The sequence below is a fragment of the Tasmannia lanceolata genome, unplaced genomic scaffold (genome assembly GCF_043159265.1).
Source record: "Tasmannia lanceolata isolate RefF3 unplaced genomic scaffold, GAP_Taslan_0.1 ptg000024l, whole genome shotgun sequence".
NCBI lineage: Eukaryota > Viridiplantae > Streptophyta > Magnoliopsida > Canellales > Winteraceae > Tasmannia > Tasmannia lanceolata.
Window position 1 is genome coordinate 109310 of NW_027518701.1, and position 18972 is coordinate 128281.

Genomic DNA, 18972 nt, shown 5'->3' on the forward strand with positions numbered 1-18972 from the left:
AATGACTCAAGATTTTTGAGATTTTTGATTTTTCAGATATTTTTTATGTTTTTAAGTGTTTTTGACACAAGATGACAGAATCCTATCATCATAAGAGTATGACAGACTTCTGATATCCCGCAAAGGTTGGACAGCATCCTATGCTTTGCGGGGGAATTGGACAGAATCACGACTCTGCAAGGGTTGGACAGCATCCTATACCTTGCAAGAGCGGATAAAAATCACGCGACTTGATGAGGGGATGGACAGAATCCTAACCCCTATGATGATAGGATAAACTCCTGACAGACTGAAGGACTGACTCCTATGCTGAAAACTGACTCCGAAAGATGGAAGGACAGACTCCTCAACTTTCTATGACAGACTCTAAAAGGGAAGAAATCCCTTAACCTGCGAAAACTCTAAGGCAGGAAGGAAAAGGGTTGGCTCAAGATACATTCCGTCATAGCCGGAACCTGGCAAAGGCGCTTCCAAAATCGATGGAATCTTAAAACACACAAAGAATTCTAAGGAACTGTGAAGAGAATAAACCTGATAAAAAGGGGGGAACTTCTAAACCCTATAAGAAAGGATAACCTTGAGAAGAAAGGGTCATCTAGCCCCGTATGAAACGACGATCCACAAAAGGGAAAGAACTTTTTGATATAACACATCCAACTTGGGCAGTCAAAGTTCGCACCGTATTTAAAGAAATCCACACAAAGAAACTGCGATAAAGAAACCAAATCATTCCAAAATCAAGACAATGAACTCATATTTTTTAAGAGAAACAATGAAGACCGATGAGTAACCTCCAAAGAAGATAATCAATAGATACATGGAAACACCAATTTTGAGAAAACTACAAGTACTTTAGAAATATTCAAAGGAAATGAGATCAAGCAATTCACACGGTCAAACCCTCGTCATGGGGTCTCCTGTGAAATCAGATGATACTCGTGCCCACGACATGGAGCAGAGTAATCATCTGATTTCCTACATCAGTTAAACATATACAACTCCACCATCCATTCATCACAGAAAATTCAATCACCACCTTGCACTCGAGGATCGAATTAAGATCCAAAACTCACGAATCAATTCTATAATCAGAAAGCTAGGCAAATAACCATATGAATTTCAGCAAGATAAGAGGGGTCAGAGATGTTACCCGGGTGAAGAGCAGATGGTGGGGATGGGGTGTCAACGAAATGGGGGAGATGGGGCCTCGGTGGATGAAACGGGGTTGATCGGAGAGCATCCGGAAAGTGGAGCTCGGGCTCCCCTTCTGATTTTTTCTATATAAAAACAAATGAGAAACCCCTCATCTGCTCACAGAAATGGGGCTCCTCCTCTCTCCCTCCCTCCCTCTCTCTCTCTCGCTCTCTCTCTCTCTCTCTCTCTCTCTCTCTCTCTCTCTCTCTCTCTCTCTCTCTCTCCCTCTCTCTGCAGAAAGCACCTTCTTCTTCTTCTTTTTTCTTTCACCCTCTTCTCTGCAAACAGCTCCGGCGATGGGGGTCGGAAAAATATGGGAGAATGACCGGAGGTGGTAGAAATGGTTGTTAATGGGTTTTGAGGGTGAAAATGAAGAAAGTGGGTGGTAGGATGGTGGCTGAGAATGGGATTGTGAAGGGAAACGAAGTGGGTTTCTATGGATTCCGGATTGGGGTCGGATTCATGGCCGTTTGGGTCGGAGACGGATGGCGGTTGGGAGAAAATTGCAGAGGTGAGGGTGAAATGGGTTTAATGATGGTGGAGAGATGGGGAAGGTGATAGTTGTGGGCGGCGGTTGGAGGTAGAGAGAGTAGCTAGGGCCGGATTCTTGCCGGAATCCGGCTTGGATGGCCGGAGAAGATGATGCCACCGGTGGTAGCCTCCCTCACTCCCTCTTTCTACCTCTCCTTACTCTGTTTTTTTCACGAAAAATGGAGGGTCTGATGGTGGCGATGAAGAGGCTATGGTGGTAGATTTTTGGTTTTTCTCGAAGTGGGTTTTGCTCGAAAATGGGTTTTGGGTAGAGATGGGGGTGGAGAGGATGGATTTGATGTAGATGGTGGCTGTGGGGGTGGAGGCGATCGGTAAGGGTGGCCGGAGTTGGAAGGGGTGGTGGTCTGTGGTGGATGGCTGGCAAAATCCCCCGGAGAAGAAGGTGGCTGGTGTAGACACCCCATTTTGATCGGACCCAAGTTCGCTATGCTTGGGCGAAATCCCGTTCAATCATTTCCGCCATGTTTCGCACTTTTCCGTTAAGTGTTGAGAGAGATTATTCCCAAGAATCCGAACAAGAGAGAATTTGGATCCGATTGATGGGCCCGTCTTGAGCATTTGTTTAGATTTGGATCAAACAGGGTGGCCCGCACATTGTTTTAGTGAAAAATGAGTTTTGAACCTACTTCGATCCAACACCTAAAGATGATCATCAAGAGAACGGTCAAGATCTCAGAGAAGTCGTTTTAACAACCAATTTTGTTTCGATCATCAGGTTGAGTTACTCGGATCAGCCCATTGAAATGATTTAGGAGGACACAACCTACTTAGGTAGGGGACCCATCAATTGGATGGTCTGGATCGTCATAGAGGAATGATTTAAGGGGGCACAACCAATTTACATTGCGACCCACCATTTGAACGGTCAAGATCATCAATTGTCGCCCATCAAATGGACGGTTCGGATCATCAAATGGGAGTGATTTAAAAATGGGGTAACATATTCACATTTTGATCTATTGGATGGTTTGGATCAGCCCATAGGATTGATTAGTGGAGCACAAATTAAATCACATTGTCGCCCATCAAATGAACGGTTCCGATCATACTTTGGAGTGGGGCATATGATTTTATGCACAATTGGGAATTTGGTCACATATGGGACCCATTTGGGTTATCTTTTACCTACTCAAAAGAACTTTAAAAAACATGCATGGGGCCACACACATGTCAAAATTCAATGTCCACAATGGTGGCCACCTACCATGGAATATGTCCACAATGGTGGCCACCTACCATGGAATAAGTCTACAATGGTGGCCACCACCCTCCCATTCCTTTGCTATAAATGGTTCAATGAGGGTGAGTAAGAGGGAGACACAACTCATTTCTCTTCTATCATGTGTTCTAACAAAGTTGCTATGTGGGGTTGAAAAGAAAAAAAAAGAAGAAAAAGAAACAAGAAAAGAAGAAAAAGAAACAAAAAAAGAACGAAAAAGAGAAAGAAAGCGGAAGCGATAGCACGGAGGCGGGATTTTCGAGTTTTTCGGCTCTCGGATTCGGCGAGGATTTCGATCACAGGTAGGTACACCGTTCTCGGAATTTTTTTAGAATTATTTGGTATATTTTCGGATTTTTGCATGATTTTTAACAAAGAAAACTAAACGATATACTAAACAGATTCCAAAAATAATGAAATTTTGTGGGAAAATAATATGATAATGATACATTCTACCATGAATTTGTGAGAATTTTTGGATTTTGTTTGGTATATAATTTTATGCTTTCTTTGAAAATCAGCAGATTTTGGGGGAATTTGTACTGACATCAGATCACAAAGAAAATTCTTAAAATTTTTACAGTAGTCTTATATTTCATATTTCTTGCTTCTATAAAAGTTTCAATTACTTTGGATCTTGTTTTACATGAGCTGTAGTGTTAATTCATAATCTGGTTTGAAATTTGAAAAATCCGAAACTGATAGTAAATAGTTTTCTAAATTCATGGAAATCTCACAGCATGCTATTTTCACTTATCTCTTACTACTGTAGAAATTTCATGGAATTTAGATTCCTATTTCTAGTAGTTTCTGTGTTATTTTTGCAATCTGGTCAATTAATTTTTAAATCCAAATTAAATATGAGTTTAATGTAAAAATCTGTAAAAATCTTCCAGTAAGTTACATCTCATCATATCTTGTTGCTAGATAAGTTTCAACTCATTTCGAGTTCGTTTGCAACAGCTTCACTTGTAAAATCACTCATATGATTAAAATTGATAAAATTCATTGAAAATCCGAAATTAATTGAAAATCATCTTAAAATCTCTAAAGCACCTTCATCTTTGTGTGTGTTTGGGAGACCCGCCCGGTCTCATTCTCTCGTTAGTCCTCTTTGTGCGCCGTTTGGTTTTGGAAGAACGCCCTACTCGGCTTGGCTTCATACCCCTACCCTTATGGGTATTGGGTTGCACATTTGTTGCACCCTAGGGCTAGGTAGCTGTCCGGCCCGGCTGGGTGTTTTACCTCTGCCAAATGTTCAAATTCGTGTTTCCTTTTCTCTTAGAGAGTCTTTGACTCATTTATCTTTAGTTGGTGTTAGTGGAGTCTTTGACTCATGTTTCCATTTCTTTTAGAGAGTCTTTGACTCATCTATCCTTTAGTGGGTGTTAGTGGAGTCTCTGACTCGTGTTTCCTTTTCTTTTAGAGAGTCTTTGATTCACTTCGTTTTCTTAGTAGGTATTATTAGAGAGTCTTTGACTCATTCGTTCTTTTGTGGTATTACTAGGGAGTCTTTGACTCATTGGTTCTTCTGTTGGCGTTTTTTGGGAGTCTTTGACTCATTCCTCCTCTAAGTTGTAGTATTAGAGAGTCTCTGACTCATTTGTACCCCTCTTTAGTGTTGTTAGTTCGGAGTTTCTCCTTTAGAGTTGTTGATTACTTCGCTTTGATTAGAGGCTAACTCAGTCTTATTAAAGCGTTGCTTGCTTGGGATCTTGGATCGTTTTCTCTCTTCTTGGGACGCTATCTTTCTTGTTGTGGTTCGTCTCTTTGAGGCGTTAGTTGCTTGTTTGGGGTTTCCCCTTTTTGCTTTAGGGCTTTGCCCTAGTTTATGGTTATGCTTGTTTGTTCTCTGTAAGAGTGAATTCATCTAAAGGTCCTGAGCATTGGAAAAGCTTTAAAATCTAAAAACATTAGAAATTTAAAACTCAAAAACATTTGAAAACTTTAAAAATATCAAAAACATTTGAAAATATAAAAAAACCTTAAAAAATCTGTAGTGTGAGTGTTTCTTTTAGAAGCGTAGTTTGAGAGTTCGTTTCGAACTACGTTGGCTTGATCCTCTTCCGAGGTACGTAGTGCAGCTTGGGATTTATATCCCAAGTCCAGCCAAACCTTTTTTGTAAATAATATCTTAAACTTTCTTCAAAAACCTTTAAAATCTTATTTTCAAAAGATCTTCCTCTAGAGTTAGGAGTTTCTCCTAGATAGAGAGTTTTAGAGTTAGGGTTTTTCTTTTGATAGGTTGTTTGATTGTTTGTTTGTTTGTTTCAGAGTTAGGGGTCTGTCCTAGAGTTATAGGAGCGCCTCCGTCCGGTCAGTCGGCGATCCATATCGCCGAGTGATGACTAGAGTAGGATACGCTAGTTCACCTTTGGTTTTCTTTAGGAAATACAGCCTAGTTACACATAGGTTATAGGAATCACCTGCATTAGCTTAGGGCTAATCTGCATTTAGTTAGGGCATATAGGGTGTCATAAAATCCACAATTCACTGAAATTTAAATAATCGTACAAGAAACTTTAATAACCGGTTCGGTCTTTTAGATCGAGTCTAGGATAGAAGTCTAGGTGTCTTAGGCATCCTAGCTTAGAATAGGCGCGAAGAACTACGTTGCCTTGATTCTCGTGGAGGCGGGGATACGTAGGCTTCTTTGGATGAATACCAGATCATCTGAGGACTCGGGCTAATCACTTTTAAAACTGTTGAAACAATCAAATCACTTAGGATTTTCCATGAAATTAGAATTTTAGGAGAACTTTCACTTAGATTGAATCCAAACCAATTAAGAAATCAAGATACACATTTAGGATTCACATTGAAATTAGATCATAGGATGCATGTCACATAGATAGCACATTAACAGAGAGTTGAATGAGCCATTAAAAATGAATTTAAAAGAGTTAACTTTTGGAATTGAAGACCGATTATCGGGCAGGAATGGTGCATGTGGTGGATAAATCCCCATACCTTCCATTCTTGTAACCAGGTAGCGAGTCTAGATTTCTGGTTAATTATGGGTCCTAGATCCCACATCTAGGTGGCGACTCTGTCAGTCTCTTTTGTGTGGAATTCGGATTGCCTTAGTGATCCCAAGTTCACATAAAAGATGAATTAAAATTAATAATAAAAGGCACACGCCAATCGCGTGGGTACGAGAGACCAAGAGATAGTGCGTGGCGGCTCGCGCCACCACCCCTCTCGCGGGATCGGGTCCCACAGACTGGCGACTCTGCTGGGGAAAACCTAATTTCATTACAATTCCAAAGGATAACTCATTTGAATCTATTTCAACCGGCTCATGAAAACTCTATCTCTTTTATGCTTGTTAGATTACTTTGTATGCTTTATTTTCTCATCACATTTACTCAAACTTAATCTAACAAAACCTGAAGGCATCATAGATTGCGCGAACTTATTGCACACACTTACATCACTTTCATCTAAACCCTGCATCTCACATGCACACACGTCCTATTTTAGGAACCCGGAGTGTTATCTAGCATGGTTGACTGGGATTTCATCACCTGGTGCCTCTGTGCTAGAGAAGCATTCCACCCTTAGCCTAGTACCTTTATGGTACGTAAACGGATCTCTTGTTCACGTACTGATACGCCGGACACTGGTACAGTATATCGAACATGGATTCGCGCTAAGGGAACTCTTGGCCTTACCCCTAGATTAACCCACACATGCATGTAGTATACGAACACATGTGCATCACGTGTGTGAGCCTAGTTTAGGATATCCTACCCATTTGTGTCTAGATTAGGCCGTAGTTCATCTTCCAATGGCTACGATCGGTCATAGGTACACAAACAAAGTCATGAGTCGAGATCCTCTCTCCACTCCGCTGGATTAGGGTTAGGATTGATGCCTTCAGGTAACACTGATAAAATGTGCGAAGATTAAAAAAAACTTTTCCTTTGGGGTTAGGATGTAAATCCCATTCATTTCCAAAGATCTCATAGGATTAGTCATTCATGATCCATCCGTTGAAAGCAATCTTATGCTATCTCATCTCATCTTGATCTAATCATATTGATCTACAGTTGTTGATATCCATCATTCAGATTTTAGATCTGGCCCTTGACTCTACTTTTGTCATTCTTATGGCCATGGTCTATTATCTGAGCCATTGATTTTTCATTGATCAATGTTTACCTATCATATATCTTTTACCCTTGGATCATATCGAAATCATTGATGGAAAAGTTTGATCTTACCTGTATTCTTTGAGTGCATGATCGTTGCTGAGATCGAAACTTATTTTGATTAGGGATGTTTATCGTTCCTGACTCTTTCATTCACAAAAGAAGAACGGTTATACCCAAAGAACATCTTAAGGAATAGATTGAGGATTCTTTCCAAAATTAACATACCCGTTGATGTATGTCAAGATTACTCTTTTCTCTATTTGTTTAGAATTTTTATCCCATGACTATTGAGATAGTGTGATTGCTTCTAAGTCAAAAGTCTGTGTTCAACAAAAAGCCCTTCTTCCAAAAGACTGACCATTTCTGAATTCATTCGATACATCAGTCTATTGCTTTACCCACATTGTCAGCATAAGCCTTTTGTTGCCCCATTTAAACTAGACCTTGTGGAGTTGCCTTTTCTGGGATTCCTACTTCAGGATCGAACTTTGTAATTATCATTATCATGAAGAAAGGTGTATCACCTATAAACTTTCAGTGCCGGTTCACTACCTTTGAAGAAGTGTCCTGTGTCTTTAGATTTGTCTTTCATTGAGTGTACATCAACTTTCTTCTCTCGAAGTTGGAAAAGTTCAGTTATGTTGATGTTAAAAAAAGAAAAGAAAATGTGTCATGTCAATCAGTCTTTCTCGTTCAGAGTCGGTGTTTAGCTTTTGATTAAATTCAATGTAGAGCCTACTGAGGCGCGTTCAAAGTCATCTATGTACTTCAAAGTATTTCAATTCAATAAAGCATTTGAGTCTGTATCTTCAATTTTTTATGATTCACTCTTGGATTAAATGTTTAAAACAACTACAAGACCCCCTTCTTGGATGAGAATGCAGACGAAATTCCCCTCGAGATTTGAAAGATGGTCAAACGAGAGGAAGAGCGTCGAGCATAGCCACTTGAAGAAGAAATCGAAGCCATTGATAGTGGTATCGAAATTCGAAACTCGGGAGAAATGGATTGGAAAAACTTTATCTCCTAAGGAGCGCAAAGAATTGATAAACCTGTTTAGAGGGGTTTGAGGTAGTCTTGCTTGATCCTATAAGGATAAACCAGGGGAATGCCCTGTCGTTGAGCAAAGCAAGACTTCATCTGCTTTAGGCATCCAGTTGAAGAGTACAATTTTAAAGAGATAAGTATCAGATATCCTGTGGAGCTGATGAAGAAGTGAGAGAAGACTTTCTCGAAATGAAGTCATAGATTTGAGCCCTAAAAGAAAAATTGGGCTGTGTATTTTCATTATGATTTCAAGGCAAGATGGGAGTGAAGCACAATGGTTGAAGTTTTGCCAGAAAACCGCCAGACTCCTCGAATAAAAATTTTCAAAGGCTTTGAACCTTAAACAAAAGAGCTTGTACATCAAATACATCAGGAGGCCATCATTGGACGTTTGAGCCTTAATAGCCAAAATCGTAACGTTTTAAAATCCTTTTGAGAACCCTTTGGGCCAACAATTTAAAGCCAATGTTTCTTTTCAAACACATTATAAACCCGGGGCATTTATGCACCCGAACTACGTCGGACCTGATCCCCATTTCTTCAGGGGTACGTAGGCAACTTGATTAATTCAGGTTCGGTCAAACCTTGGGATAAAATCCCTTTTCAAAATTTTGAAGCTAAATGCTAAACCATTCTTTGAAAAATCCTTAAGCGAACTACGCGGACCTGATCCTCCATTTTTGGGGTACGTAGGTAGTCTGGCTAGACCAGATTCGGTCCAAATCCTTAGAACCTTAGGTATTCAACCCTTTTGAACCCGAGCCCACCTAGAAAGTCCTTCTGGTGAAACAAGTAAAGGTTCGAGGCGAATGAAAAGAAAAACAGAAAGAAAAGAATGAGAGTCTGAAGATCCGCTAGGTTGAAAACCCGAAAGGGCGGCCTAGAGAAAGGTGAAAGTCATTTTTCTTGCTAAGTCAACAAGCAAAATGATTGACTTATCAGAAGGTAAGGGTAGTGGTATGCTGGATTGAAAACTTGAAGAGACAATCTAGTCAGAGGCAAATACTTCCCATGAAAAGTTGAGTTGAATAGAAGCAGAAGGAGTTCCTCAGTTACGTAGAATTCCCAAGTTTGAGTACAAGCAAAAATTGAGATAAGTAGTCTTTTAGACTGAAAGCTTGGAAAGCAAAAGTTGAGATAAGTGGTCTTTTAGACTGAAAACTTGGAAGACATTAATTTTGACTTCTTCCGAAAAGACAAATCAAGGAGACTGAGAAGCAACCTCTATAGGGCAGGATCCTGGAATCCGAATAGTGTCAGCAAGGCTTACTTTGACACCTTTTTAAACTAGGGGCATTAAAACCGAGCAATCCGAAGGGGTATAACCATGACGGATGTCCTGATGGAGGAAACTAGAGCCTTTTGGCATGGTTTTTGAGACTACTCTAAGAGTGGCTGACCTTACCATTTAAAAATAACACATTTGATTTAAGAGTGAATCAAAATTTAGTCAAGTCCCATGAATATTGTAAGTCTTCTTTGAAAGAGTCCTCAGGAGTCTGTTCCTTGTTTCTCATTGTTTTCTTTTAGAATCAAAAGTGTTTGGCACTGGAGAGAATGGGTGTACACCTTCCGAAATGTAAAGAAAAATCTAGAGTAGATCCTGGTTTAAGAATCAAAGAAGGGCAAGAGATTTGTTATTCAGACCTGCCTGAAACATCAAAGCCTCAAGCACTGAGCAAAATGAAGAACTCTTACGTTCAGCCTTTGTGAAGGTGGTCTTACCATTATACCAAAGAAAGAACCCATGCAAACTCAAATTTTTCCTACTTACCTTGGTTCTGCTTTCTTAAAACCTTGTCATGGAAGCACATCATACTAGGGGCATCTTTTATGACTTGCGTCATAAAAGATATTACACAATGATAACTGGGATATCTATTCTTAGCAAATAGAAACCAGAGAAGCTTGAACATACTCTTTGAGTTGAATTCCCTTGATCAAGTTGTTTCTTTTGGAGTCAAAGTTTCATAAACTTCAATTCCCAGCGGGGTATATAATCTACTCCTGCATCCTTCAAACCTCATTAGAATGCTTTTCATCTGTTAAAGAGAGTCAGCACCTAAAAATCTCATCAATCTACTTGAGTTTTGCTTTCAGCAAAGATCATGCACTCCCATTTATTCTCGGCAGGAGATCGCTATGCTATCAATGAACTCGATATAAGATCGATAAATATTTTTGTGTTGATTTGAGACTCTTTGAGTAGTTAAGGCCCTTTGAGTGTTACAGACTCTTCGGGTAGTTGAGACTCTCTGAGTATAAATGTTTTGATTTGTTTTGAGACTCTTTGAGTAGTTGAGACCCTTTGAGTGTTACAGACTCTTCGGGTAGTTGAGACTCTTTGAGTATAAATGTTTTGTGTTGATTTGAGACTCTTTGAGTAGTTGAGACCCTTTGAGTGTTACAGACTCTTCGGGTAGTTGAGACTCTTTGAGTATAAATGTTTTGTGTTGATTTGAGACTCTTTGAGTAGTTGAGACCCTTCGAGTGTTACAGACTCTTCGGGTAGTTGAGACTCTTTGAGTATAAATGTTTTGTGTTGATTTGAGACTCTTTGAGTAGTTGAGACCCTTCGAGTGTTACAGACTCTTCGGGTAGTTGAGACTCTTTGAGTATAAATGTTTTGTGTTGATTTGAGACTCTTTGAGTAGTTAAGACCCTTCGAGTGTTACAGACTCTTCGGGTAGTTAAGACTCTTTGAGTATAAATGTTTTTGTTGATTTCAGACTCTTTGAGTAGTTGAGACCCTTTGAGTGTTACAGACTCTTCGGGTAGTTGAGACTCCTTGAGTATAAATGTTTTGTGTTGGTTTGAGACTCTTTGAGTAGTTGGGACCCTTTGAGTGTTACAGACTCTTCGGGTAGTTGAGACTCTTTGAGTATAAATAGTTTTTGATGTATTTGAGACTCTTTGAGTAGTTGAGACCCTTTGAGTGTTACAGACTCTTCGGGTAGTTGAGACTCTTTGAGTATAAATAGTTTTTGATGTATTTGAGACTCTTTGAGTAGTTGAGACCCTTTGAGTGTTACAGACTCTTCGGGTAGTTGAGGCTCTTTGAATATAAAAGTTTCTTTGATGTGTTTGAGACTCTTTGAGTAGTTGAGACCCTTTGAGTGTTACAGACTCTTCGGGTAGTTGAGGCTCTTTGAGTATAAAGGTTTCTCTATGTAGTTGAGACTCTTTCGAGTATAAAGGTTTTTCGTGTGCGTTTGAGACTCTTTGAGTAGTTGAGACCCTTTGAGTGTTAGAGACTCTTCGGGTAGTTAGGGCTCTTTGAGTATAAAGATTTCTGTATTATTTTGAAACTCTCAGAGTGTTACAGACTCTTTGAGTGATTGTTTTGAGACTCTCAGAGTGTTACAGACTCTTTGGGTGATTGTTTTGAAACTCCCAGAGTGTTACCGACTCTTTGAGTGATTGTTTCACATTTGTTCGGGTGATTGATTTATATTTGCATTGATAATGGTCTACATTCTCTAAAAATAATTTCATTGTGTTAGTTTTCTTAAAGCTTTGTTGTTAAAAAGAGTGTGTTTGTGTTTGCTTTAATAGAGCCCTTGCGTATTTGTTTTAGATAGTTGAGTCATGAGTATTAGGGAGAGACTATCTCTTTGAGATGTCTTAGTTGCCGAGTTAAGAGTTAGTGAGAGGCTATCTCTCTATTGTTGGTAGAGTTTTATCTTTGTGAATATCATTTTAAAGCTGAAAAAAACCAAAAATTTGTTTTGCTTTTGGGTCAGTCAAAATGTGTCGTCTGTTCAGCTTTGCCATTCGCGTGTTACACACGCTCTGCCAAAGAGGGGCATCTGTAGACACCCCATTTTGATCGGACCCAAGTTCGCTATGCTTGGGCGAAATCCCGTTCAATCATTTCCGCCATGTTTCGCACTTTTCCGTTAAGTGTTGAGAGAGATTATTCCCAAGAATCCGAACAAGAGAGAATTTGGATCCGATTGATGGGCCCGTCTTGAGCATTTGTTTAGATTTGGATCAAACAGGGTGGCCCGCACATTGTTTTAGTGAAAAATGAGTTTTGAACCTACTTCGATCCAACACCTAAAGATGATCATCAAGAGAACGGTCAAGATCTCAGAGAAGTCGTTTTAACAACCAATTTTGTTTCGATCATCAGGTTGAGTTACTCGGATCAGCCCATTGAAATGATTTAGGAGGACACAACCTACTTAGGTAGGGGACCCATCAATTGGATGGTCTGGATCGTCATAGAGGAATGATTTAAGGGGGCACAACCAATTTACATTGCGACCCACCATTTGAACGGTCAAGATCATCAATTGTCGCCCATCAAATGGACGGTTCGGATCATCAAATGGGAGTGATTTAAAAATGGGGTAACATATTCACATTTTGATCTATTGGATGGTTTGGATCAGCCCATAGGATTGATTAGTGGAGCACAAATTAAATCACATTGTCGCCCATCAAATGAACGGTTCCGATCATACTTTGGAGTGGGGCATATGATTTTATGCACAATTGGGAATTTGGTCACATATGGGACCCATTTGGGTTATCTTTTACCTACTCAAAAGAACTTTAAAAAACATGCATGGGGCCACACACATGTCAAAATTCAATGTCCACAATGGTGGCCACCTACCATGGAATATGTCCACAATGGTGGCCACCTACCATGGAATAAGTCCACAATGGTGGCCACCACCCTCCCATTCCTTTGCTATAAATGGTTCAATGAGGGTGAGTAAGAGGGAGACACAACTCATTTCTCTTCTATCATGTGTTCTAACAAAGTTGCTATGTGGGGTTGAAAAGAAAAAAAAAGAAGAAAAAGAAACAAGAAAAGAAGAAAAAGAAACAAAAAAAGAACGAAAAAGAGAAAGAAAGCGGAAGCGATAGCACGGAGGCGGGATTTTCGAGTTTTTCGGCTCTCGGATTCGGCGAGGATTTCGATCACAGGTAGGTACACCGTTCTCGGAATTTTTTTAGAATTATTTGGTATATTTTCGGATTTTTGCATGATTTTTAACAAAGAAAACTAAACGATATACTAAACAGATTCCAAAAATAATGAAATTTTGTGGGAAAATAATATGATAATGATACATTCTACCATGAATTTGTGAGAATTTTTGGATTTTGTTTGGTATATAATTTTATGCTTTCTTTGAAAATCAGCAGATTTTGGGGGAATTTGTACTGACATCAGATCACAAAGAAAATTCTTAAAATTTTTACAGTAGTCTTATATTTCATATTTCTTGCTTCTATAAAAGTTTCAATTACTTTGGATCTTGTTTTACATGAGCTGTAGTGTTAATTCATAATCTGGTTTGAAATTTGAAAAATCCGAAACTGATAGTAAATAGTTTTCTAAATTCATGGAAATCTCACAGCATGCTATTTTCACTTATCTCTTACTACTGTAGAAATTTCATGGAATTTAGATTCCTATTTCTAGTAGTTTCTGTGTTATTTTTGCAATCTGGTCAATTAATTTTTAAATCCAAATTAAATATGAGTTTAATGTAAAAATCTGTAAAAATCTTCCAGTAAGTTACATCTCATCATATCTTGTTGCTAGATAAGTTTCAACTCATTTCGAGTTCGTTTGCAACAGCTTCACTTGTAAAATCACTCATATGATTAAAATTGATAAAATTCATTGAAAATCCGAAATTAATTGAAAATCATCTTAAAATCTCTAAAGCACCTTCATCTTTGTGTGTGTTTGGGAGACCCGCCCGGTCTCATTCTCTCGTTAGTCCTCTTTGTGCGCCGTTTGGTTTTGGAAGAACGCCCTACTCGGCTTGGCTTCATACCCCTACCCTTATGGGTATTGGGTTGCACATTTGTTGCACCCTAGGGCTAGGTAGCTGTCCGGCCCGGCTGGGTGTTTTACCTCTGCCAAATGTTCAAATTCGTGTTTCCTTTTCTCTTAGAGAGTCTTTGACTCATTTATCTTTAGTTGGTGTTAGTGGAGTCTTTGACTCATGTTTCCATTTCTTTTAGAGAGTCTTTGACTCATCTATCCTTTAGTGGGTGTTAGTGGAGTCTCTGACTCGTGTTTCCTTTTCTTTTAGAGAGTCTTTGATTCACTTCGTTTTCTTAGTAGGTATTATTAGAGAGTCTTTGACTCATTCGTTCTTTTGTGGTATTACTAGGGAGTCTTTGACTCATTGGTTCTTCTGTTGGCGTTTTTTGGGAGTCTTTGACTCATTCCTCCTCTAAGTTGTAGTATTAGAGAGTCTCTGACTCATTTGTACCCCTCTTTAGTGTTGTTAGTTCGGAGTTTCTCCTTTAGAGTTGTTGATTACTTCGCTTTGATTAGAGGCTAACTCAGTCTTATTAAAGCGTTGCTTGCTTGGGATCTTGGATCGTTTTCTCTCTTCTTGGGACGCTATCTTTCTTGTTGTGGTTCGTCTCTTTGAGGCGTTAGTTGCTTGTTTGGGGTTTCCCCTTTTTGCTTTAGGGCTTTGCCCTAGTTTATGGTTATGCTTGTTTGTTCTCTGTAAGAGTGAATTCATCTAAAGGTCCTGAGCATTGGAAAAGCTTTAAAATCTAAAAACATTAGAAATTTAAAACTCAAAAACATTTGAAAACTTTAAAAATATCAAAAACATTTGAAAATATAAAAAAACCTTAAAAAATCTGTAGTGTGAGTGTTTCTTTTAGAAGCGTAGTTTGAGAGTTCGTTTCGAACTACGTTGGCTTGATCCTCTTCCGAGGTACGTAGTGCAGCTTGGGATTTATATCCCAAGTCCAGCCAAACCTTTTTTGTAAATAATATCTTAAACTTTCTTCAAAAACCTTTAAAATCTTATTTTCAAAAGATCTTCCTCTAGAGTTAGGAGTTTCTCCTAGATAGAGAGTTTTAGAGTTAGGGTTTTTCTTTTGATAGGTTGTTTGATTGTTTGTTTGTTTGTTTCAGAGTTAGGGGTCTGTCCTAGAGTTATAGGAGCGCCTCCGTCCGGTCAGTCGGCGATCCATATCGCCGAGTGATGACTAGAGTAGGATACGCTAGTTCACCTTTGGTTTTCTTTAGGAAATACAGCCTAGTTACACATAGGTTATAGGAATCACCTGCATTAGCTTAGGGCTAATCTGCATTTAGTTAGGGCATATAGGGTGTCATAAAATCCACAATTCACTGAAATTTAAATAATCGTACAAGAAACTTTAATAACCGGTTCGGTCTTTTAGATCGAGTCTAGGATAGAAGTCTAGGTGTCTTAGGCATCCTAGCTTAGAATAGGCGCGAAGAACTACGTTGCCTTGATTCTCGTGGAGGCGGGGATACGTAGGCTTCTTTGGATGAATACCAGATCATCTGAGGACTCGGGCTAATCACTTTTAAAACTGTTGAAACAATCAAATCACTTAGGATTTTCCATGAAATTAGAATTTTAGGAGAACTTTCACTTAGATTGAATCCAAACCAATTAAGAAATCAAGATACACATTTAGGATTCACATTGAAATTAGATCATAGGATGCATGTCACATAGATAGCACATTAACAGAGAGTTGAATGAGCCATTAAAAATGAATTTAAAAGAGTTAACTTTTGGAATTGAAGACCGATTATCGGGCAGGAATGGTGCATGTGGTGGATAAATCCCCATACCTTCCATTCTTGTAACCAGGTAGCGAGTCTAGATTTCTGGTTAATTATGGGTCCTAGATCCCACATCTAGGTGGCGACTCTGTCAGTCTCTTTTGTGTGGAATTCGGATTGCCTTAGTGATCCCAAGTTCACATAAAAGATGAATTAAAATTAATAATAAAAGGCACACGCCAATCGCGTGGGTACGAGAGACCAAGAGATAGTGCGTGGCGGCTCGCGCCACCACCCCTCTCGCGGGATCGGGTCCCACAGCTGGGTGGAGAAGAAATGGGGGGTTGTGGATGGGGGTTTGGAGAAGATGAAGAGGCCGAGATGGTGGCGGCTTGGCCGGAGAAGATGGAGGTGGGGTACGGTTTTGGAAGAGGCTTGGTGGTCTGTGGTGGATGGCCGGCGGCTCTTCCTCCGCCCTCTCTCTGTTTTCTTTCTCGATTTCTTTCTTTTTGCAAAAATCACTCCATTTTCAAGCCCTAGTTCGACCCATATAAAGGGAAATGATAACCCCCCCCCCTTTTTTTATCTACTGGACAGCCCCCCCCTACCTAGTGCATTTGGCTACTCTCCTTACCCTATAGGGTGGTCCAAGTAGATAACAAGGTGAAAATTCCCTTCTCTATACTTGATCCTAATCTTCTAATTTGATCCAAGGGACATTATCATTTGGAGCTTAGGGGTACAAATAGAGGAGTGGTAATATCAAAACTCATAGGCATTTCACAATTTTCGCAAATTTCAGGAACATGGGTACGAGGACCAAGGTCGGCGATTCCAGGGTACAAATGCGATCTTGGGTTTTCCTGGGTTGTGAAAAATGTTCAATGGGCTAGACAACAACAATATTTTTTTCAAAAATTTTGGGTTTATTTCTCACCTCGGAATTTGGGAATTTTATTTGATTTTTTTTGTTGAAGTGGTTATTCAATTTTGGGGACTTTAGGGCCATGTCAAAATGGGGTGTCTACACCCATGGACACAAAAGTACATATTTGCCCTCACTACAACACTCAAAATAAAAATAAAATAAAGCTACCCAAAAATTACACTTTAAAATTTAACAAGGCGTTATTTATCTTTTATACTTTAACACCATTCTCTCACGTCTATGGTGAAGAATCCAACATGCAATCAAATGCAAGGCCCTTCTCGATGGATTAAGACTTCGCAAGTCTATGAATATAAAACTACTTCAGATTGAATCTGATAGCAAAGTGCCAGCAGATCCTTGGTTCATCCAATACTACTGGGGATTAAAAAAAAAAGTACACGTATTATACATGCTATAGATATTAGATATTGAATTTCCATCATTCTCTGCCTATATACGGAACAGTTACATATTAATAAAGACACAATTAAAACAGATTATAAGTGAAGGCTAACCAAGCCTTAAATATAGCATGCACTAGATTACATTGGTTTTGCATTAAACGTCAACAGCTGCAAACTTAAAAACTGCTCAACACACATCATCTCAAAATTCAGACTACCAAATCCCAAAGCATATAGAGACGGATCCTTGAGAGTTAAAGACATTCACGATTGCTTCAGATAGAATAGAAGAAGAAGAAAGTAAATATTACCTAACATGGTACCAGCATTCTAGAGAAACTCAGAAACATTGGTCTACTTCGCTCGAAGTCCTCAAATCAGGGGAGCACAAAATCCCTAGGCTGCAACAGATGGCTTAGATGCGATAGAGAGCCTGGATCTCTTCTTTGCTAGGCTCTCACTCCTGCGGTCTCGCTACTCCTTCAGTCTGGCTGCAAGAAGCTTCTGATACTCAGCTGCCTCTGAGTTGGCCTTTGCTATCATCCTCTTCTTCTCTGCAATTCTTCCACGTTTCCTTTGCAAAGTCAAAGGAGTGACTAGCCTCTGTATCTTTGGAGCTTTACTGCACTTCTTCCCTGCCGATGACAAATATACTCTGTGATTCAATAGAAGTTGAGAGTTTGCATGTCCCTATACCAGCTACAGTTTTCTTCTTTTAATTCTATATCATAACAACCATGTACTTCCATAAGTTTTCCGTCCTTGATTCTTTTAAAGTGCCAAGAAGATGGATCATTCTGTAAATGAAGAGAATCACATTCCTTCCACCCTTGAGGGAGGAAATCAAAACACAAATTTGAATTTATTAAAAGATCCTTATGTATTCACAAATAAATACTTACGCAGTGTCATGCACACTTTTGAAAAATGAGTCATTTGTAGTGCCAACAAACTTTCAAGGAACAAACTAAATATTTTGAGAATTCAGACAAGGAACGCACCAGATTTTGTAGTGAAAGTTCGGCGGTACGTGTTGATGTACTTGCGAACATCATCTTCCTTGGAGAGGTTAAAGAGTTTACGGATCTTTGATGCCCTCTTTGGGCCTCTCATTCTTGGTTTCTCAATGTCGGACAATCCAGGAAGATCATTATCACCCTTTTTCACAATGACCAGATTCAGAAGTGAAAGGTCAGGGCTGACAATACATCCACGAACAGACTTCCTCCTTCGCTTGCCATTGCGTCTACCATGCCCACGAAAGCAAGGTTGGCCTGTCAGATGAGTAGACAAAATGATTATTTCGCAGTAAAGGCTACATACAATAATAATACAACCAAAACCACCTGCCAAGAACTCTGCATATTAAAAGGAATAGATGAAAACCATCCTGAATTCTTTAATTAACATAGATATCGTTCTAAAGAGTTAATGTACTCAAACAAATTTAGGATACCTCTTTGTTAAGGTTTGTAGAGGATGATGCAGTCAGTAATCGCACGGTAATTTTTATAGTTCTCCCTAAAAGAGAAGGATCTACAAACCTCTACGCAGCAACAAATGTACACGGCCAGGAGTTGGTACTCCTTTCTTCATTGGGAATCCTTGTTTGTCGCATCCCCTCATGATTTTGAAGACATACCCCTTGAACTCCTGCAGAATAGCCAAACTTTAAACTAAATATCTCTACCAATAAAAATTTTAAGAGTTAGAAGTGTGTGAAAATCATACCTCACCCAAAGCATCTCCAACGACCTCCTGTGAGATTTTCTTGTCGTAGAATGCCCGGCTGTACGATTATAAAAGAAATTAAAAGATACACAACTATCAAAATAATTTTGCATATAAGACAATAAAAAGAACAGTCATACAGTAATGCGCAAATTGCCATATAAGATTAAAGAATTGCATGGTAGCAGTTGTTTTTT

The 18972-nt window shown here is 39.3% G+C and overlaps 1 protein-coding gene across 1 annotated transcript; it reads right to left on the reverse strand.

Moving 5' to 3' along the window:
* Positions 1-17518: 17518 nt before the first annotated feature.
* LOC143857334 (small ribosomal subunit protein eS6-like) lies at positions 17519-18670 on the reverse strand. The gene is made up of 3 exons (XM_077367762.1): positions 18589-18670; positions 18046-18318; positions 17519-17679 (listed from the first exon to the last, which is right to left on the reverse strand). The coding sequence occupies exons 1-3, from the start codon at positions 18668-18670 to the stop codon at positions 17519-17521; spliced, it is 516 nt and encodes a 171-aa protein (XP_077223877.1).
* Between the last annotated feature and the right edge of the window lie 302 nt (positions 18671-18972).

Bases quoted from the DNA above. Each gene is read 5' to 3' on its own strand.
- LOC143857334 (XM_077367762.1), bottom strand. From the start codon at position 18,670: ATGAGGGGATGCGACAAACAAGGATTCCCAATGAAGAAAGGAGTACCA. The intron at 18,319-18,588 runs GTTTGTAGATCC...CTCATCTGACAG, and splicing joins ACATTTGTTGCTGCGTAGAG to GCCAACCTTGCTTTCGTGGG. The intron at 17,680-18,045 runs GTGCGTTCCTTG...TGTCATCGGCAG, and splicing joins AACTTTCACTACAAAATCTG to GGAAGAAGTGCAGTAAAGCT.